Raw genomic sequence first — 23,788 nt, forward strand, 5'->3', positions numbered from 1 at the left:
CTGTTTAAATGTTCACTCACCAATTTCACCACTTTTTTTCTTATTGAGTCATCTGTCTTCTATCTGCTTTGATGCAAACCGCTAAGAATTCTTCTCCTGAGACAATCTTTTCATCTCAGGATAGCAACTGTAACCTACACCCTCAACTATTTGCTGTATATGTTCCAATGACTGTCTTCCTCTACGATTTCTACCCTCTAGTGCAATGGAAGTTATTCCCTAAAGATGTAACAGATCTCCTATCATCCTGTCCCTTTTTCTCGTCAGTTTTTTACACATATTTCTTTCCTCGCCAATTCTACGGAAAACCCCCCTCATCTTATCAGTCCATCTAAATTTCAACATTCTTCTGTAGCACGACATCACAATTCGTTCGACTCTCTTCTGTTCCGGTTTTCTCACTATCCGTGCCTCATGACCATACAATGCTGTGCTATGACCTATGTTGGGTGCTGGCAGACTTCTCCTGAAGTTGAGTCCCACGGTGCCCAGAGCCACAGATCCCGTATGCCTTGTCCACTATCACTCACAATACGGAAGTCGTCAGCGTAGTTTATAGCTAATATCCTCTCATCTCGAATTTTAATCCCGTTCTTGAACCTTTCTTTTATTTCTGCCATTGCTTCTTCTATGGTGTAGATTTAATAGGAGGGGTGGAAGACGACGCCCCTACCTTACTCCCTTTTTAATCCGAGGACTTCTTTCTTGTTCTCCCATTCTTACTGTTCTCTCTTTGTTGCATATTGCATAAAACCCGTATTTCCTTATAATTTACCCCTATTTTTCTCAGAATTTCGAATATCTTGCACCATTTTAAATAGTCGAATGCTTTTTCCATGTCGACAAATCCTATGGGCGTATCCTGATTTTTATTCAGATGTCCTTCCATTATCAGCAGCAAAGACAGAACAGCCTACCTGATGCCTTTACCTTTCTTAAAGCCAAACTGATCATCATCTAACAGATTCTCAAGAATCTTATGCTTTCTTCTGTATATTATTCATGACAGCAAATTGGATGCGTTAGCTGTTTAAAGGGGGACGTTGATAAAATTGATCAAAAATCTCAATTTTCTGTTTATTTTTTATTTATTAGTACAATTCATGGCCAATAAGTTCGCAGAGTTTCAATGCTGAAATCGCATCCGAAGTGCCTAAAAATTAATTAAAAGCGTGACGCGGTCTCCGTGCCACGCGCACGTTTTGAAGCAGCCCTTCAATACCAGCTCAGTGAACAACGATTCTGTGTATTACTTTCAACCAAACGTGTGCGGGATACATCAAGAAGGCCATGATACATACTCTTTGGTTTTATAGATCATCTTCGGCCAATCCTGCACTTCTAAAAAAGTGTGTTCATGGCAGAACCCAAAATCCAAATGAGTCTCTAAATTCACACATATGGAAACGATGACCTACAAACACATTTGCATCTTCTACAGTTGTCAGAATTGCAACTTATGATGCAGTTATAGTATTTAATGGTCGGAACGTGGAGAGGATGAAGGTATTAGAAAGAATGGATTTCTTTTTTACTCAGGACATCCTGTTGAAGACCTGGTAAAGGAAAGAAGACAGGCAACAAGGAACCAGAAGAGAAGCCTTGAAGGGAAGACGAGCCAGAGTACAAATGTGGTGCCTTCTGAAGAAGTGACATAAGGTAAAAAGTTAGGTTGCACTTAAAATTGCGTTTCCTGAAAACTTTGTTTTTTAAAGTTTTGTATGGAAGTGAAACATGGACGATAACTAGTTTGGAAAAGAAGAGAACAGAGGCTTTCGAAATGTGGTGCTACAGAAGAATGCTGAAGATTAGATGGGTAGATCATATAACTAATGAGGAAGTATTGAATAGGATTGGGGAGAAGTTTGTGGCACAACTTGACCAGAAGAAGGGATCGGTTGGTAGGACATGTTCTGAGGCATCAAGGGATTACCAATTTAGTACTGGAGGGCAGCGTGGAGGGTAAAAATCGTAGAGGGAGACCAAGAGATGACTACACTAAGCAGATTCAGAAGGATGTAGGTTGCAGTAGGTACTGGGAGATGAAGAAGCTTGCACAGGATAGAGTAGCATGGAGAGCTGCATCAAACCAGTCTCAGGACTGAAGACCAAAACAGCAACAACAAGAACCTTTTCCTCAGATTCTACGAATGCTAGAATTATGAAATTTTGTACACATATTTCTGTAAACCTAATAAACGTTGTGGAAAGAGCAAATTTTGAAATTCTGATTGCAAACTGAGATACGGGGCAAATGGCACGGAGTTTTGCATCAATTTCAAATTGTATTTGTGGAATTGTAATTAAAAAAATTATGAAAATTCTTCTATTTGACCTATTTAAAAAACCTCATGAGAGAAACTTACAACATATAAAGGGATGAAATAGAGAATTTTTTGTAGAAATCTCTTGAATAGTTTCTGAGAAAAAGGAACATACATTATTTCTTGAAAATAGAACTTTAAATTTCATCAAAAACTTGAATATATATAATCAAAGGATTTTATATCTAAATGTATTACTTTCATGTAAAGCGTAGTACAAAATTTCATCACCATATCTCCAAAACTGTGGATGTGGTACATTTTTGAAATAGTGTGTGTTTTTCATCAACGTCCCCCCTTAAGGACTACGTTAGGTGCTAGAAGACTTCTCTTAGCTAGGAATGCTTTTTACAAGTGCTAGTCAGCTTTTTATGTCTTCTGTGGCTTCTTCGGTCTTACCTTCCCTGTACTTACGGTTTTCTTTCCAGCTTCTGTGATTTCCCTTTTTAAGGATGTCCATTCCCCTTCAACTGAACTGCATACTGAGCTATTCAGTATCGCAGTGTCTACACCCTCAGTAAACTTCAGGCGTATTTATTCATTTCTGATTTCTTCATTTCTGAATACGTCCGTATCCCACTTCTTTGTTCACTGATTCTTCCCGACAATTCTCTTAAACTTCATCCTATTCTTCATCATTGCTAAGCTGGATCAGCATGTACATCTCCTCCCGTGTACGCCTTACAATCCAATATCTGATTTCGGAATCTCTGCCTCACCATGATGTAATCGAACTGAAATCTTCCCGTATCTTCCAGCGTCTTTCAAGTATACTTTCTCCTCTTGTGGTTCTCGAACAGACTATTGACTATTACTAATTGATATTTACTGCAGAACACTATTAGCCTTTCTTCTCTCTCGTTCCTACCACCTAGCCAATATCCCCCCATAATCTTTCTTCTACTCCCTCCCTTACAACTGCATTCCAGTCCCCCATGACTATTGGATTTTCATCTCCCTTTACCTACTGAATTAGCCGTTCAGTATCCTCATATGCTTTCGCTAGATCTTAATTGTCTGCCTGCGTCGTCACCATGTCCAGCTGAACTATCGTTGTCAGTGTTGGTCCACTGTTGATTCTGATGAGAACAGCAAACCAACACCGACAACAATACTTCAGACATACATGCCTGCGTCGTCAGCATGCCCAGCTGAACTATCGTTGTCAGTGTTGGTCTACTGTTGATTCTGATGAGAACAGCAAACCAACACCGACAACAATACTTCAGACATACATGCCGACGTCGCAGGCAGAGGATGGTGAGATACAGAAAGTCTATGATGACAGTAAAAGGATAATCCACTACAAGCAATTAGTGGTACAAGCATCATATAATGAAACAGCGTTGGATGATTTTTTTCTGCGACCTAATCTACGGCATTTGACTGTGTGACTCAAAGTAATCTCCTAAGCAAATTGAAGTTTTGTTTGATAGATTGTATTGCCAACCAATGGATAATGTCATATCTGACCAAACTAAAGCAGAGAGTTGTACTTAGAAAATAAGTCAACGTCGTCTGGAAACATTACTCTGACTGGGGATCAATCTGAGGCCTACTGTTGTTCCTCACATATGTAAACGATCTTCCATCTAATACACAAAAAGAAGAGTTGGTTCTTTTTGCGGATTACATTGGTATTGTAATCAATCCAAGAATACATACAGAAACAGAACAAATGGTAAACAATCTTATTAAAAGTATCATTGACTTCATCATCATTTTCATCATCATTGACACGCAAGTCGCCGACGTGGCGTCAACTAAAAAGACTTGCAATACGGCGACCGAACCCCAAAGGGGATATCCCGGCCAATAAATGCCATACGATCATTTCATTTCACTAGTTTTTTGCGAATGGTCCCACCCTCAGCTTTAAAAAGTCATAACTTATTCGTTTCTGCAAGTCTAGGGGTGCTACACCAATGATAATTGTAAGAAATGGTAAGGAATAATTAATAGGCTGGAAACAAAATTCTTACGTGATCATGTTTATGAGAATTTGAACTGGAAAAAGCACATTTTGAAACTCCTAAAACAACTTAGTTCAGCCACATTTGCACTTAGAATCGCTGCAAATCTTTGGGAGAGACAAATCAGTTAGCTGACCTATTTTGTATATTTTCATTCAATAATGTCATGTGGAATAATGTTCTTGGGTACCTCATCTTTAGGGGAGACAGTCTTCATTACTCAGAAACGTGCTGTAACTATAACGTGTGGTGCTCACCCACGATCATCTTGTTGCCATCTTTTTAAGGAGTTGAGCATTCTGACTACCGCTTCGTAGTATATTTATTTCCTTATGAAATTTGTTGTAAACAATACACTGTGGTTTAAAAGGAACAAATGGCAGAAAGAAAAATGACATTCAGTACTCTATATTCACGTCGTCTTTGGCACAATGAGGGGTGCACAGTGCTACAACTAAAATTTTGATAACTTACGCAGGGATATAAAATGTCTCACAAACAACAAAGTAAAATTTGAAAACGAACTGAAAAAATTTCTCCTTAACTATTTCTCTTATTCTATACAAGAATTTCTATTATTGCAATGAGCAGAACAATTGCGTGTAGAAGTCACTGACTTTGATCTGTATATAAATGTTCAGCATGCAACCATATTTACAACTTAATTTACGATGTGCATGTAAAATGACTCATTCCAAACGATCCGTGGAACATGAAAGTAACTAACTAGCTATACCGTTTAGTGTGGTGATTAGCTCGAATGACGTTCAGTCTTGATACTTTGTCATCCCCGGCCACTTTCCATTTTAACAGCAGAAACTGGACACTGGACAGTAAAGGAGATACGTCTGTTGGGGGCAGAACACTGAACAGCGTGACTTGGGCGGCGATTGGCACTGCTGCACAGCACGACAAAGCGTTGCAGCTTTGCTGTGCACTCCATGTGTGACACTAGTGGGAAACAGGAAGTACACATTTTACGTTGAGTGCTCACAGGGTACGATTCTTCCCACAACTTCCTCGTTCAGTAAGATGCACAGCAGTTGCCTAGGAAGTGGCCAGCTGTTTGCTGGCCAGCTCTACATGTGGGCTGCTGGAGGCCACTGGAGAGACACAGGGGGGAGAGCTGCGCAGCTGGACGAGGCGAGGGCACACTGAGTTCCAGGTTCCCCTGGCAGCTGCCTGCCACCTGCAGTAGTTATAATCTCACTGCAGCTACCGACAGAGGTCAAGGGCTAATATCATATGGCAACGAAACTTGGTAGATACTCTAATGCGTTGATGCGGAACCGGTTTACGCTGGGAAAAAAAAATTAGTGCCAATTTTGGCCACCAGATGCAAATCTGGCGCCGTGAATGCAAGAAACAGGTATAGAAGTGTTTCTGTGTGTAATGGATTAGGAACTGAACATGAGCAGAACAAATGAAACAAGTGAGAAAGGCTTAATGTTGGTCTTCTTATAAACTGCCACTTACACAGTACGTTCAGTCTGAGCTCTGGAGGCCTCGACGACGTGCTGCGTCCACAAAACTACGTGATCGACAGTTGCTCGCAACAGTTCCGTTGCAACCCCAAGAATGTGTTTTGCGTACTGACCTTCAGATCAGGCAGAGACCGAATGTCTTCTTTTAGATATCCTCAAAGCGAAAAGTCACATGGATTCAGATCAGGTGATCTTACAACCCATTTATCTGGAGAACCTCTGGAGATAATACATTGGTGAAAGGTTGCGTTAAGCAGATCTTTCACTGGGCGAGCGTCATCAAGTGTTGTCTCACGTTACACGAAAACAGTGATATCGTTGCAGTTACGCTCTTCCAAAGTATGAATAACAAACTGTTTAAGGAGGTTTCGATAACGTTCAGTCTTCACAGTAAACGTGACAGTCCCTCTGAGTGTTTCTCTTCAAAGAAGAACGCATACAAAAGAAAGGAGTTAGTGAATCCACACCACATAGACACATGTAGCGCGTGTAACGGCTCTTCATGCACAGCACACTTTAACTCTTCCAAAAATTCGGCAGATCTGTGTATCCTCTGTATCTTTTAGTATAAAATTTGCATCACCACTTCATAGAATGTTGCCAGTCCAAACATCATCAACTTCGGTTCATGCCAGAAACTGAACAGCAAATTCAGAACATTGCTGCAGATCATGAGGTTTCAGTCGCTGCATCGTTTGTATCTTGTACAGGTACTAGGGTAAAACAGATCGCAAAACTTTCCATTTTGTCGCCCATTGGATAGATAATCCTCGTGACACTGCGCGAGCACTGCCACTACCTCGAGTACATGCTGGCTGGTCAGTTACAGCGACAGCAAGCTCATCAGTGTCCTCCATCGGGATAAGATGCCTTTCTCTTGTAGGCGCCACACAAAGCTCATCCATGTTTTCGAAATTCATTATTACCATTTTTAAACTATTTGATGAAGTCGTACCTCTCCTCAGGCATTTCATTCAGCAATACTCTCCCAATGTAGTACTGTAATTATTGCCATTCACATAAAATGCTTTCACTAACAGTGCACTGTCTCTCTTCTGTATAGGCATACTGTTCACTAACGTTATGACTTGTCAAATGACAGAGTGGAAGTCATACCACTGTACATACAGCGCACAGCGCAGATTTGCACCTGTTGCCCCCAATCGGAACTAATGTGTTCTCCAGCGTAAATTGGTTCTTCATTAATGCGTAAGCATATCTACCACGTTTCACTGTCGTAGGATAATCATAGCCTACGCTGGACCTCCGTGAGTAGCTGCACTATAACTACAGCCACCCAGCATGTGCAATGAAGTGAGGAAACCTCAGTATATTACAACTACTAGTTCCAGCAGGGTAGAAGGTTATCCATTGTGCTGGAACACTCTGCAGGCATGGAGGAACATCTGATAAGCTGCACGGTATGTTCCTTTATGCGGAACTAGGATTCCAGGTTCTCTCAGCAGCTATCTGAGATAAAGTGGGAAAACCTCTGGATATGGAACAAGAGGACCTCTATCTCTAGCAGTGTGGAGAATCGTCCTACATGCTGGGGACTTGCAGAGGCACACAGCAGAGCCTGATAGACTGTATGCTGTGTGGCCTGGTGGAGAGCACATTGCCCTCCAAGTCCGTCCAGTACCTGTGCTGTCCCGAAACACCCTCAGGATAATCAAAATATCCACGGATGTACTGTTCACAAGAGCTCAGTCCGTCAGTTCACCTGATGATGGCGACAGGTATGATCGCCGAAATATTGTGCCCGTTGGACACTGTAGACCGGCAGTACACCCGTGGATATTTTGATTATCAAATACGCCGGGAGAAACTCAAGAATCACACCCTCAGGATGTTCATGTGGAACACCTTCAGTCTCAGCAGTCTGGAGGGTGACCCTATGTGTTGAGATCATGAACAGGCACAAAATAACCCAGTTTAACTTGATATGTAGGGTGGTGGACAGCGGACTGTCCTCCAGGTACTCCCAGTGAGCTCAGGATATGGGCCAGGAGGACGTTGTCCTGCAGAGCATGCAGGAGACTGATCAGCTGAGTGGTATGTAGGCTGGTGGTAAGGTCGTCGTCCTCAAGGTCCTCCCAGGATCTGTGCAGCAGCAAGCAAAAGCACCTCAGTACATTGTTTAGAATGTCCTTCGGTTTCAGTGTGAATGGTAGTCCTTAGGTGCTGTACAGGCATACAGGAGGCATCAGAATCACTTTGGAATGTTATCCAGAGAGACATTCAGTATTACAGAGAGTGGTTAAACGTGCCAGAACCTTGCAAATGCATATAGGAGGACTAAAAATCTGTATGGTGTGTGGCTGATAGACACTACATTGTTCTCCGGGTTCTCACAGCAGTAATTCGGTGCAAATAGCGGAAGCAGCGTAGAACAATGTTTAGGAAGATCTCCATATCCAGGAGTGTGGTTTGTGGTCACGTGTCCTGGGATCCAGCAGAGGCCCTTGGCTTTGGTAGGAATCAGTGCAACCCTTTTAATTAAATACCTCTTTATTGGCTATAATACAAGATTACATCCCTGAACAAAGTTATTAATAGGATGCCAGCAACTATCTCTTCAGCCATCTAATACTACCTCCAAAAATTGAACTTAGAGGACATTGGCCACTATGGCGATCAGCAATGTTGAGGGTGGTCCTTTGTGCAGGGCGTTTGCAGAGGCACGCAGGACAGTCTGATTGGCTTCATGGGGTTCAGGCTGAAGGAAAGCGCGCTCTCCTCCAGGTCCTCCCGCCGCCCGTGAGGCAGGAAGCGGAAGCGCCTGAGTATGTCTGCCAGGTAAATCTTGATCTGCATGCGGCCGTACTGGGAGCCCACGCAGTTGCGCGCGCCCAACCCAAAGGGCAGGTAGCTGTACGCATGCTCCTTGCCGACGCGGTCCTCCAAGAAGCGCGAAGGGTCGAACCGCTGTGGGTCTGGGAAGAACTGCGGCAGGCGGTGTGTGATGAAGGGCAATACGACAAGCAGGGTACCCTTTGGGACCAACACCCGCTTCTCAGACCCTCCAGACAGCCAGAGGTCCTCCGTCGCCACCCGAGGAAGCATCGGGACTGTTGGGAACAGTCGCAGTGTCTCCTGCAGGTCACACCAGAAGACAGTGGCGATACACTCATCAAAAACATCACAACACAAAAAACTAACCAATGTAATGAAATTTCGTCAATACATTTGTCCAGGTAATATGTTTAAGTGCAAGATCGCAGGTGGTTAATGGAAGTGCAAGATGAGCTATTGCAAATGTGAAATGCCTGATATATTAATAATCGATGTAACCACCACAAAGTTGAATAAAAGAACGCAAACCCGTGTACAGCTAGCGTGTATTAATTCCTGGAATGGAATTTCTTGCCTGACGCGGTTAGCTATGGATAACGCTGCAGATTTTGCCGGATGATGTCCCACATCTGCTCGATTGCAGACACATCTCGTGAATGAGCAACCCAAAGCAACGTGGACACTGTAGAGCATGCTGAGTTGTTGTTGCTGTGATCTTCAGTCCAGGCAGCCCTCCATGCCACTCCACCCTGTGCAAGCTTCTTCATCTCCAAGTAACTACTTCAGTCCTGAGACTGGTTTGATGCAGCTCTCCAAGCTACTCTATCCTGTGCAAGCTTCCTCATCTCCCAGTACCTACTACAACATACATCCTTCTGAACATGTTTAGTGTATGCATCTCTTGGTCTCCCTCTACAATTTTTACCCTCCACGTTGCCCTCCAATACTAAATTGGCGATACATCGATGTCTCACAACATGTCCTATCAAACGATCCCTTCTTCTAGTCAAGTCGTGCCACAAATTCCTCTTCTCCCCAATTCTTTTCAGTAAATCCTCATTAGTCACGTGATCTACCCGTCTAATCTTCAGCATTCTTCTGAAGCACCACATTTCGAAAGCTTCTATTCTCTTCTTGACCGAACTGTTTATCGTCCACGTTTCACTTCCATACATGGCTACACTCCATACAAATACTTTCAGAAACGACTTCCTGAAATTTAAATCAATACTCGATATTAACAAATTTTTCTTCTTCAGAAACTCTTTCCTTACCATTGCCAGTCTACATTTTATATCCTCTCTACTTCGACCATCATCACTTATTTTGCTCCCCAAATAGCAAAACTCCTTTACTACTTTAAGTGTCTCATTTCCTAATTTAATTCCCTCAGCATCACCCGACTTAATTAGACTACATTAAATTATCCACGTTTTGCTTTTGTTGATGTTCATCTTATATCCTACTTTCAAGACACTCTCCATTCCGTTCAACTGCTCTTCCAAGTCCCTTGCTGTCTCTGATACAATTACAATGTCTTCAACGAACCTCAAAGTTTTTTCTTCTCCATGGATTTTAATACCTATTCTGAATTTTGTTTTGTTTCCTTTATTGCTGGCTCAATATACAGATTGAATAACATCGGAGATAGGCTACAACCCTGACTCAGTCCCTTCCCAACCACTGCTCCCCTTTCATGCCCCTCAACTCTTATGACTGCCATCTGGTTTCTGTACAAATTGTAAATAGCCTTTCGCTCCCTGTATTTTACCCCTGCCACCTTCAGAATTTGAAAGAGAGTTTTCCAATCAACATTGTCAATAGCTTTCTCCAAGTCTACAAACGCTAGAAACGTAGGTTTGCCTTTCCTTAATCTTCCTTCTACAATATGTCGTTGGGTCAGTGTTGCCTCACGTGTTCCAACATTTCTACGGAATCCAAACTGATCTTCCCCGAGGTCGGTTTCTACCCGCTTTTCCATTCGTCTGTAAAGAATTCACGTTAGTATTTTGCAGCTGTGATTTATTAACCTGATAGTTCGGTAATTTTCACATCTGTTAACACCTGCAATCTTTGGCATTGGAATTATTATATTCCTCTTGAAGTCTGAGGGTATTTCCCCTGTCTCATACATTTTGCTCACCAGATGGTAGAGTTTTGTCAGGACTGGCTCTCCCAAGGCTGTCAGTAGTTCTAATGGATTGTTGTCTATTCCGGGGACGTTGTTTCGACTCAGGTCTTTCAGTGCTCTGTCAAACTCTTCACGCATTATATCATATCTCCCATTTCATCTTCATCTACATCCTCTTCCATTTCCATAATATTGCCCTCAAGTGCATCGCCCTTGTATAAACCCTCTATATACTTCTTCCACCTTTCAGCGTCCCTTTCTTTGCTTAGAACTGGGTTTCCATCTGAGCTCTTGATATTCGTACAAGTGGCTCTCTTTTCTCCAAAGGTCTCTTTAATTTTCCTGTAGGCAGTATATATCTTACCCATAGTGAGATAAGCCTCTACATCCTTACATTTGTCCTCTAGCCATCCCTGCTTAGCAATTTTGCACTTCCTGTAGATCTCATTTTTGAGACGTCTGTATTCCTTTTTGCCTGCTTCATTTACTGCATTTTTATATTTTCTTCTTTCATCAATTAAATTCAATATTTCTTCTGTTATCCAAGGATTTGTACTAGCCCTCGTCTTTTTACCTACTTGATCCTCTGCTGCCTTCACTACTTCATCCCTATAAGCTACCCATTCTCCTTCTACTGTATTTCGTTCCCCCATTCTTGTCAGTTGTTCCCTTATGCTCTCCCTGAAACTTTGTACAACCTCTGGTTTAGTCACAAATATCCAGGTCCCATCTGCTTAAATTCCCACCTTTTTGCAGCTTCTTCAGTTTTAATCTACAGTTCATAACCAATAGATTGTGGTCAGAGTCCACACTGCACCTGGAAATGTCTTACAATTCAAAACCTGGTTCCTAAATCTCTGTCTTACCATTATATAATCTATCTGATACCTTTTAATATCTCCAGGGTTCATCCATGTATACAACCTTCTTTCATGATTCTTGAACCAAGTGTTAGCTATGATTAAGTTATGCTCTGCACAAAATTGTACCAGGCGGCTGCCTCTTCCATTTCTTAGCCCCAATGCATATTCACCTGCTATGTTTCCTTCTCTCCCTGTTCCTACTCTCGAATTCCAGACCCATGACTATTAAATTTTCGTCTCCCTTCACTACCTGAATAATTTCTTTTATCTCATCATACATTGCATCAATTTCTTCATCATCTTTACAGCTAGTTGGCATATAAACTTGTACTACTGTAGTAGGTGTGGCCGTGTGTCTATTTTAGCCACAATAATGCGTTCACTATGCTGTTTGTAGAAGCTTACCCACACTCCTATTTTTTTATTCATTATTAAACCTACTCCTGCATTACCCCTACTTGATTTTGTATTAATAACCTTGTATTCACCTGACCAAAAGTCTTGTTCCTCCTGCCACGAAACGTCACTAATTCCCACTATATCTAACCTTCCCTTTTCCTTTTTAAATTTTCTAACCTACCTGTCCGATTACGGGATCTGACATTCCACGCTCCGATTCGTAGAACGCCAGTTTTCTTTCTCCTGATGACGACGTCCTCTTGAATAGTCCCCGCCCGCAGATCCGAATGGGGGACTATTTTAGCTCCGGAATATTTTACCCAAGAGGACGCCATCATCATTTAACCATACAGTAAAGCTGCATGCCCTCGGGAAAAATTACGGCTGTAGTTTCCCCTTGCTTTTATCCGTTTGCAGTACCAGCACAGCAAGGCCATTTTGGTTAGTGTTACAAGGCCAGATCAGTCAATCATCCAAATTGTTGCCCCTGCAACTACTGAAAAGGCTGCTGCCCTTGTTCAGGAACCACACGTTTGTCTGGCCTCTCAACAGATACCCCTCCGTTGTGGTTGCACCTACGGTACGGCTATCTGTATCGCGGAGGCTCGCAAGCCTCCCCACCAACGGCAAGGTCCATGGTTGATGGGTCATGAGTATATTTAAATCATTCGAATTTCATCAACTGAGTCACAGTTACAATGTTGACATAACAGCCTACACGAGAAATTCTGTGTACTAATCTGCTGTAGAGTGCATCTTTATGTACAACCGACTCTGTCGCATTTCTGTTGCACGCATTCCTCTAGGCAGTGGGCACCGTCCATCATCATCAGATACGTATTGTGACCAATATTCCTGGGTGCACGCGGAAATAGCTTTTGGAAGTAGAGTTTCAGAAAGATTGACATGATTTCAATACTGCATATTTATCGATAAAAGCACACTACAGACATGGGATGAGATGTAAAATACTCTCATAAAAGTTGAATCTTAAAGTTTTAGCTGTGTTATTAGGAATGCTGCATGAAGAACATCTAGACGAGAGCTAAATTCGACATAAACGTTACACAACGTACCTGTATTTTTTTTTACAGAAGTTTGGTAACTGTTATTCTATTCATCATTTCTTCTTTGTCATGAGCTAAAGGGGAGATGAAAACGCTTTCCTTCACACATCCCCACAGTGAAAAGTCGCATGGCGTCACGTTTGGCACAGAACAGTGGCTCGGGGTCCGCTCTGGATGTTGTCGGTGCTGCTGCCGGTGAACACACGGAGCGTGTGGTGCAGCACAGGTAAAACTTCCAGACAAGGTGAGTATTTTGGAATTCATCCCACGTTTCTTTTTGATATTATCAAAAAATATGGAGTTTTGAAACTAGATCATGCTTTTTGCAATACCTATTTTGTAGCTATTCTCTCTTATCTTAAATCATTTTTTTTCTTTTCTATATCACGTTATTGCGTAATTTTGATACTCCTGACCTAAGAGACGATGTTTCACTTGCCTCCACAAGAAAATCGGTTGATGGTTGGTTGAGTGTGTCACGGTGTCCTTTTAAAATTTTGATTTACGATTTGAAAGTAATTCTGCACAAAGGACAAATAACGATAAGAAATCATCATACAGAAAATACAATTTTTTGTGAAGACTGTTCCTAAGAAACGTTACTTTGATATAGGCTTATACTGGTTTTTGATGTAACATGTTATACAAATAACCTTTCTATGATGCGTGAGAGACGGAAATGACCCAGATGATGATAAATATTTTCGATAATGGGACAATGCAATAAACAGCACTCTTTCTTATTTTGTTTGTAAGCCACAAAAGGCATGATATTCATGTAGCATTACCTAAATGTTTTGTTGTAGCTTTAAATAGCAATTATATGATATCTCAATCCATAACAATCTATGATAAAGCATTATAGAGAAAGCGTTTATCACGTTCTTCTTAAATCACAATATTCTGGTAGCAAAAGGACACAAGTTTATACATACACTTCGGATTTATGATACAAAACTGACGTGTTATGTTAACCTGTTATTCCAAAATGCAAACAGAAAATGTTAGAAAGTATTTTTATGTCTAATATACTCAAAAAGTTGAAATGCCATTTTGCAGTCTGACTACAATTCTGAAACCTTGTGGACTTTAACTAAGTTTTTTTCAGCGCTTGAAGAAGTGTACTCATACCCTTTTATTTCTGACCCACCTCCTACAAAATAAAAGAATAAATAAATATCCGTGAGATTTGTCTGTGATATTTGTCAAGTTTCGCAATGTTCTTGTAGTATCTAAAATATCTTCAAAAATACATCATCAACATACAACACGCAATGTTTACGTTAAGAGTTACAATGTTATTTACCATGGTCTTCCTGCTAAGAAGTAGTCAGTTGAGGCAAGAGAAGTAACACGACCGAAAGGTTGGTGGCTTGTTGGTGTAAAATGCATACCTGTGTGTGTGTGTGTGTGTGTGTGTGTGTGTGTGTGTGTGTGTGTGTATGTGTGTCTATGTGTGTGTGCACTGATCATTTTGGAGAAATCTAGACACTAATGGACTGAACATGAGAGATACAAGATTACATCAGTCCTTCGAAGTTGCATCTGATCTTCCACAGCAGCCATATTCCAACTACTGTTGCTGAGAACAGATCTGCTGCATACTGTCGCCGTTACTTCATGAGGGGGAAAGCAGAGAAATGGAAGACGTACGGTACAGAAGTGTGTGAGAAGCTCAATGGTTCTATCACACAAATGTAAGATTCGAATTTTTAAGACTTTTCATGGCACTTCAAAAATCGAAGACGGCAGCGCTCACGTGATAAGCCACGCCTCTCTACGTATAATGTGACATCCCACACCCCTAAATCCCCTGCCCTCCCCTCTCCACCCTGTATCGGCATGGTTTCAAAACGACACAGTCAAGCACGGCATATCATTTTAGTGGTAATTAAAATGAAACCTCATTGTAGCACCAGAGCAGGAATCTGAACTGTGCTCAAACGTATCTCAACGAGCTAAATTTCTACGTCATGTTCAAAAGTGTTTATCTAAAAACTTAAGTAAACGCTGTATCTTTTAGTATTTCCACAGCTAAAATACGTCAGCAACACACACCCATCCATCTACACACTCACCCGCCCACACACACACACACACACACACACACAGAGACAGACACACACACAATGTGTGTATCGTGAAATTACAGGTGAAGTAGTACTAGTGAATCTGCAAAGTTCGATTTACATATAAGGCATAACAGAGCCTCACCTCAATTATTTTCCACATTTCAATCAGTCTATGATGCGTTTCAAGTTCCACAATGTTGCTTTGAATCTAAAATGTCAGCATAAATTCATCAGCAGCACAAACCACTCAATGGTTGTATCAAGGGTCAGAAACCTGTACGCCCCTAATTAAATTTTTTCGCATCTAAATTCTTCTATGATGCTTTCCAAATGTTAAAATGATATCTACACGCTTAAAATAAGTAAAGAGTGTTGACATTTCAATCTGAGGAAATGTTACTGGTGGTTCATAGAACAAACTGTCGTTACCTAGTCTTTTTACAAGTTTTTGCGTAATGTTTCACCGTAGCAAGTACGATTTCAGGGTGTGAGCTAGATAATGCATCAAATTCTACACTAGAAAATATAATCGATGTAATTAGCAGCCTGATATTGTTTTTTTTGCATTTGCATTAAAATGTTAAGTGATGTCGAACTTTTGAGGGACACTGCAATGTTTACCAATTGGAACGATGGTACCAAGAGACTGTAAGATTTTTACACACTGTATTTCCTATAACAAACTACTACATATCACCGAAATCTAATGAATATGTGATGCAAAACACACACACACAATATAACCAAGAGGCAAATGATGTAACGAAACCTGGTTGTAGGCAGGAATGAAGATGTTTTAATGACGTTTTTTGTAAGCTAGCACGTAAATTTTATATTTTTGTAATACACAAGGGGAACTACATATTACAAATTGTTTGCATTCACCACAAAAATATGAATACGACAGATATGACACACAGCAAAAGATGAGAGAACAACAGGACTGAGATGGGAAGTCGGTATCTCGAAAGCATCATGTTTGTGCCAAAGATTAAATTGGTAAATTCCAAGAATGAATGCCTATCGAAGCCGCCGGCTGCAAACGATATATATCGAAAGTGCCATTCTAAATTGATCATGCGAACGCGGTGCTGGGCGTTATGATAAATTGTTTGTGCGTTTCTAGGTAAACCCAAACGGTTTATGACGGTTGTGAGTGAGATGTCTGGTATTGTAGACGTTTCGTTGGCCGATTGCCTCACGTGGAAGAATCTAATTCCTCGCTTATGCAATGTAGAAATCTTCCTCGCTTATGCAATGTAGAAAATTGTTTGAATTTTTATCGGAAATGTGATACTCTACCCATATTTTTGCGTGACATTGGTAGAGTGAACCCAGGTTAGGGCAAAAAGGGAATGCTTCACGTAGCGTACACGTCAGATGGACTTTCTCATGGCGACAACGTCGACGACGAGCGAGGCAAGACGTTTCCTTTGTCATCATCATCATCATCATCATCATCATCATTTAAGACTGATTATGCCTTTCAGCGTTCAGTCTGGAGCATAGGCCCCCTTATAAAATTCCTCCATGATCCCCTATTCCGTGCTAACATTGGTGCCTCTTCTGATGTTAAGCCTATTACTGCAGAATCATTCTTAACCGAATCCAGGTACCTTCTCCTTGGACTGCCCCGGCTCCTTCTACCCTCTACTGCTGAACCCACGAGTCTCTTGGGTAATCTTGCTTCTCCCATACGTGTAACACGACCCCACCATCTAAGCCTATTTGCCCTGACTGCTACATCTATAGATTTCATTCCCAGTTTTTCTTTGAATTCCTCACTGTGGACACCCTCCTGCCATTGTTCCCATCTACTAGTACCGACAATCATCCTAGCTACTTTCATGTCCGTAACCTCAACCTTATTGATAAGGTACCCAAAATCCACCCAGCTTTCGCTCCCATACAACAAAGTTGGTGGAAAGATTGAACAGTGCACAGATAACTTAGTCTTGGTACTGACTTCCTTCTTGCAGAAGAGAGTAGATCGTAGCTGAGCGCTCACTGCATTAGCTTTGCTACACCTCGCTTCCAGTTCTTTCACTATATTGCCATCCTGTGAGAATATGCATCCTAATTACACTCCTGGAAATTGAAATAAGGACACCGTGAATTCATTGTCCCAGGAAGGGGAAATTATATTGACACATTCCTGGGGTCAGATACATCACATGATCACACTGACAGAACCACAGGCACATACACACAGGCAACAGAGCATGCACAATGTCGGCACTAGTACAGTGTATATCCACCTTTCGCAGCAATGCAGGCTGCTATTCTCCCATGGAGACGATCGTAGAGATGCTGGATGTAGTCCTGTGGAACGGCTTGCCATGCCATTTCCACCTGGCGCCTCAGTTGGACCAGCGTTAGTGCTGGACGTGCAGACCGAGTGAGACGACGCTTCATCCAGTCCCAAACATGCTCAATGGGGGACAGATCCGGAGATCTTGCTGGCCAGGGTAGTTGACTTACACCTTCTAGAGCACGTTGGGTGGCACGGGATACATGCGGACGTGCATTGTCCTGTTGGAACAGCAAGTTCCCTTGCCGGTCTAGGAATGGTAGAGCGATGGGTTCGATGACGGTTTGGATGTACCGTGCACTATTCAGTGTCCCCTCGACGATCACCAGAGGTGTACGGCCAGTGTAGGAGATCTCTCCCCACACCATGATGCCGGGTGTTGGCCGTGTGTGCCTCGGTCGTATGCAGTCCTGATTGTGGCGCTCACCTGCACGGCGCCAAACACGCATACGACCATCATTGGCACCAAGGCAGAAGCGACTCTCATCGCTGAAGACGACACGTCTCCATTCGTCCTTCCATTCACGCCTGTCGTGACACCACTGGAGGCGGGCTGCACGATGTTGGGGCGTGAGCGGAAGACGGCCTGACGGTGTGCGGGACCGTAGCCCAGCTTCATGGAGACGGTTGCGAATGGTCCTCGCCGATACCCCAGGAGCAACAGTGTCCCTAATTTGCTGGGAAGTGGCGGTGCGGTCCCCTACGGCACTGCGTAGGATCCTACGGTCTTGGCGTGCATCCGTGCGTCGCTGCGGTCCGGTCCCAGGTCGACGGGCACGTGCACCTTCCGCCGACCACTGGGGACAACATCGATGTACTGTGGAGACCTCACGCCCCACGTGTTGAGCAATTCGGCGGTACGTCCACCCGGCCTCCCGCATGTCCACTATACGCTCTCGCTCAAAGTCCGTCAGCTGCACATACGGTTCACGACCACGCTGTCGCGGCATGCTACCAGTGTTAAAGACTGCGATGGAGCTCCGTATGCCACGGCAAACTGGCTGACACTGACGGCGGCGGTGCACAAATGCTGCGCAGCTAGCGCCATTCGACGGCCGACACCGCGGTTCCTGGTGTGTCCGCTGTGCCGTGCGTGTGATCATTGCTTGTACAGCCCTCTCGCACTGTCCGGAGCAAGTATGGTGGGTCTGACACACCGGTGTCAATGTGTTCTTTTTTCCATTTCCAGGAGTGTACTTGAAACTGTCCACCTATTCTAACTTTGTTCCTCCTATTTGGCATTCAATCCGTTTATATATCTTTCCCACTGACATTACTTTCGTTTTGGAGATGCTAATCTTCATACCATAGTCCTTACATTTCTGATCTAGCTCTGAAATATTACTCTGGAAACTTTCAATCGAATCTGCCGTCACAACTAAGTCCTCCGCATATGCGAGACTGCTTATTTTGTGTTCACATATCTTAATCTCACCCAGCCAGTCTATTGTTTTCAACATATGATCCATATATAATATGAACAACAGTGGAGACAGGTTGCAGCCTTGTCTTACCCCTGAAACTACTCTGAACCATGAACTCAATTTACCGTCAACTGTAACTGCTGCCTGACTATCCATGTAAAGACCTTTAATTGCTTGCAAAAGTTTGCCTCCTAGTCCATAATCTCGTAGAACAGACAATAACTTCCTCCTAGGAACCCGTTCATATGCCTTTCCTTTGTAATTACAACTATTTTAGTAACGCTCTTCTTTTGTCGTTGCTGTAGTGACTACTATAAACGCCAGTCACCACAGTCGCGTGATCGATTTAGAATTGCACGATCGATATCTAGCGATTAGAGCCCAAGGCTTCAACACGCAATCGTTCTTGGAAATTACCATTAATCCATCTGTCATTTATCTAGTAGAAACGCGCGCGCACACACACACACACACACACACACACACACACACACACACACACACACACACGCAGAGAGAGAGAGAGAGAGAGAGAGAGAGAGAGAGAGAGAGAGAGATGCACACATTCATGCAGGTCGCTTATCGTAATACGTAATTACACTCTAAGACAAAACGGAATGGCACACGACAAAGCAATTATCCGGATAGGACGGAAATCGGTAATGATTACAATTTCCGGAAAATTGGACGAGAGCTCCACAACCGAACAAGTCAGTAAAGCACTGGTTCAACTCTGGCCTTGTGCAAACAGTTATTCACCTAGGAATTGGTTGACCGAGTTGTTGGATTTCTTCCTGAGGGATATGGTGCCAATTTCTATCCAACTGGTTCTGCGGAGGGTAGCCGTGTGGTATTAGGCGTCATGTCGCGGTTCGCGCGCCTCGCCCTGTCGGCGTTTCGAGTGCCCCCTGGGGCATGGGTGTGTTAGCGTAAGTTATTTTAAGCTAGATTAAGTGGTGTGTTAGCTTACGTACCGATGACCGCACCAATTTGGTCCCAAAGAACTTACCACAAATTTCCAAATTCCTACTACTTGGCGAATTTTTGTACTGCTAACCTAAATGCTTAAACGCTTTTATTGAGAAACACGTATGTACCTAAGTATACAAAAGTTTTTATTGACAACACGGATGTAAGATGGTTATATCACAGCAGAACTTTTCTCATATGGTATGACGTTTATCTTCTTCTCACCGGGTACACCTTCCTTAGGCAATGTCGGGCTTCTGACTGTAGCTTATTTGACTGAAATTTTGATGAAAAGTCAACAGCTGAAATTTATTACTTCACAGACCAAACACAAACCGGTGTAACGTGCGAGATTGTACGAATCATTCATCAAAAGCCATGGAGTTTGCGAAATCTGTCTGATATCTAATCAAATTGAGGACTTCGATACCCTTCACGATTTCCTGGTAAAAATTCGTCTTACTTGAGACGAAAATATTAAGAATAAAATTAGGGATACTTTTAAGGGACTTGGAAAAATTTCAAACACTATTTGCCTGCCCTATGTAGTAATAACAACGGCATTCGTAATCGCTTGCAAAAGACAATAGCTTTGGAATCCACACGAAGTGTAGATTGAAATGAGCAGCTATTTGAAATTTCCAGTGACTAAATTACAGAATATAAATCTTCGTCACCATTAAGTTTCTGGTTAAGCTGAAAGGCAGAATTTCCAATGGTATCAAATAAATCGATAATAAGTCTATTTCCTGTCTCGTCTGCATACCTTGGCGAAAAAGCTTTCCCTTCTTACATGTATATAAAAAATAAATCCAGGAACAAACCTTCTGTGGTTCCTGATTTCAAAGTTATGTTGCATGCAAAGCAGGTGGATCCTTGTCATCGAATTCCAAGGACGTGTTAAGCCAATCAGTTTCATAATGCAAACTTTTAGATCAACAGAAACGTGCAAAATCCTTTAATATTGCATACTAGAGTTAATCACAGCACAAAAGCATCACGAGCAGGTACGGCTGACCGCAAGTATGTACAGTGCGGCAACAGGGTGCAGCGGATGGCCACAGCCTGGCTCGGGTGGCTAAGTAATCTGCTGTGGAGCACAACTCTGAGGTGTTAAGCACGGGGTGCACGACATCCCCACCGTTGTGTCTGGTGGACTTTCCTCTCGCCTAACGTCCCCTGAGCAGCGGTACAGTCGAGAGTAAACAACGCAGAAAGAACCGCAAAATATCAGGCACTGGGCGCGAACAAGGGGAGTCATCTGCGAGCAGGTCAAAGGGAATGGCTCCCAAAGGGGGGCAGCAGGCCGGCTCCGGCTCCTGTCTCTTCCTGAAAGAGAAGATGTCGCCGTCAATTACTCCGTGAGCACAGCAAACAAATCTGCAGGGACTCGTACTGGATGCTCCCGGTGCTCCCCCTTAAGGGTCAGCACAAACCAAAAAGCAAATTACTCGCATTCCTCCAATAATGAGTTATCAAACCGACGGATAGCAAAATTTTCTCAAAGACATTAGGCTCTCCTTAAAATGGAAAGCAGGCTCCATCTATAAAGGCTACACAGTGAAGTGCCAGTTCCACAACCGCGAGGACTTTCGGTCTGTTCTCAAAAGCATGGAAAACAGAGGAATGCAACGCTCCACTTACGACCTTCAGTCTCATAAATTCCTCAAGGGGGTAATCAAAAAACTGTCCCCCCTCCGCATGCCAGTGTCAAAGGAAAGAGACGTCAACAGGAACTAAAAGAACTAGGATTTAACGCACAGGTTGTAGTCAGGGTGTACAATACTGAGACAATAAAAAAAGAGAAGACAAAAAAAACAAGGGTAAAACATTTGTATTCATTGCAAATATGGTGAAGGCCGACAGTTTATGAGATGCCTAAATAATCGCGCACCTACTGTACCATGCGGTAACAGTAGAGTCGTACAGAGAGAGAGGTAGACACACCCAATGCTACAGATGCCAAAGGTTCAATCACATTTCATGCAACTGAAACGTACACCCCCACTTTGTAAAATGCACAGGCAACTACTTCACCAAGCTCTGTTTGAAAGCGACAGCAGAGGCACCGAAATGCACAAACTGTAAAGGGTCGCACCCAGACAGTTACAGAAAATGCCCCTCTTGGATCGAAATGTCAAAATCCATGAAATTCAAACAGAGACCGAGAGTGGAAGCTGGTCCCAAAGCAGCCGCTCCTCTCAACTCTGCCTCCGCTCCTACCCCCACCACCGCTCTTACCCCCACCACTGCACCCCCTTCCACTCTCACCACACAGGACGCCGCTGCGCCACCTCACTTAGCCTGGAGTAGAGGTGGGCCAAACGGTTATTCTGGAGTAACCGTTATCACAGTTCCAGTTTTCTTTGATAACCGTTATCTTTAACGGTTATTAATAACTGTCAAGTTATTTTTCGATAGCGAATACCGAATACTCGGAGGGGCTACAGTTAAATAACGACATAGTAGGAATCCATCAGGTTAGCTATCAGTATCACTGCGAGTAGTGTGAAATGGCAGGAATGTCGTACGAGTCGTTTAGCTTACTAACTCCGGGTACATTTTAGTCGATGTTAGAACGATTATTAGTGTTTCATATTATACACTCCTGGAAATGGAAAAAAGAACACATTGACACCGGTGTGTCAGACCCACCATACTTGCTCTGGACAGTGCGAGAGGGCTGTACAAGCAATGATCACACGCACCGCACAGCGGACACACCAGGAACCGCGGTGTTGGCCGTTGGCCGTCGAATGGCGCTAGCTGCGCAGCATTTGTGCACCGCCGCCGTCAGTGTCAGCCAGTTTGCCGTGGCATACGGAGCTCCATCGCAGTCTTTAACACTGGTAGCATGCCGCGACAGCGTGGACGTGAACCATATCTGCAGCTCACGGACTTTGAGCGAGAGCGTATAGTGGACATGCGGGACGCTGGGTGGACGTACCGCCGAATTGCTCAACACGTGGTGCGTGATGTCTCCACAGTACATCGATGTTGTCCCCAGTGGTCGGCGGAAGGTGCACGTGCCGGTCGACCTGGGACCGGACCGCAGCGACGCACGGATGCACGCCAAGACCGTAGGATCCTACGCAGTGCCGTAGGGGACCGCACCGCCACTTCCCAGCAAATTAGGGACACTGTTGCTCCTGGGGTATCGGCGAGGACCATTCGCAACCGTCTCCATGAAGCTGGGCTACGGTCCCGCACACCGTTAGGCCGTCTTCCGCTCACGCCCCAACATCGTGCAGCCCGCCTCCAGTGGTGTCGCGACAGGCGTGAATGGAGGGACGAATGGAGACGTGTCGTCTTCAGCGATGAGAGTCGCTTCTGCCTTGGTGCCAATGATGGTCGTATGCGTGTTTGGCGCCGTGCAGGTGAGCGCCACAATCAGGACTGCATACGACCGAGGCACACAGGGCCAACACCCGGCATCATGGTGTGGGGAGCGATCTCCTACACTGGCCGTACACCTCTGGTGATCGTCGAGGGGACACTGAATAGTGCACGGTACATCCAAACCGTCATCGAACCCACCGTTCTACCATTCCTAGACCAGCAAGGGAACTTGCTGTTCCAACAGGACAATGCACGTCCGCATGTATCCCGTGCCACCCAACGTGCTCTAGACGGTGTAAGTCAACTACCCTGGCCAGCAAGATCTCCGGCTCTGTCCCCCATTGAGCATGTTTGGGACTGGATGAAGCGTCGTCTCACGCGGTCTGCACGTCCAGCACGAACGCTGGTCCAACTGAGGCGCCAGGTGGAAATGGCATGGCAAGCCGTTCCACAGGACTACGTCCAGCATCTCTACGATCGTCTCCATGGGAGAATAGCAGCCTGCATTGCTGCGAAAGGTGGATATACACTGTACTAGTGCCGACATTGTGCATGCTCTGTTGCCTGTGTGTATGTGCCTGTGGTTCTGTCAGTGTGATCATGTGATGTACCTGACCCCAGGAATGTGTCAATAAA

The 23,788-nt window shown here is 43.7% G+C and overlaps 1 protein-coding gene across 1 annotated transcript in view; it reads right to left on the bottom strand.

Moving 5' to 3' along the window:
• Nucleotides 1-8,273: 8,273 nt before the first annotated feature.
• Nucleotides 8,274-23,788, bottom strand: part of LOC126292119 (cytochrome P450 4C1-like) — a 201,510-nt gene continuing 185,995 nt past the window's right edge. The window contains exon 7 of the mRNA XM_049985946.1: nt 8,274-8,877. Within this exon, the coding sequence (XP_049841903.1) occupies nt 8,419-8,877 (459 nt within the window). The 3' untranslated portion in view covers nt 8,274-8,418. The remainder of the gene's footprint in view (nt 8,878-23,788) is intronic.

This window comes from Schistocerca gregaria, chromosome 9, assembly GCF_023897955.1.
Source record: "Schistocerca gregaria isolate iqSchGreg1 chromosome 9, iqSchGreg1.2, whole genome shotgun sequence".
Taxonomy (NCBI): domain Eukaryota; kingdom Metazoa; phylum Arthropoda; class Insecta; order Orthoptera; family Acrididae; genus Schistocerca; species Schistocerca gregaria.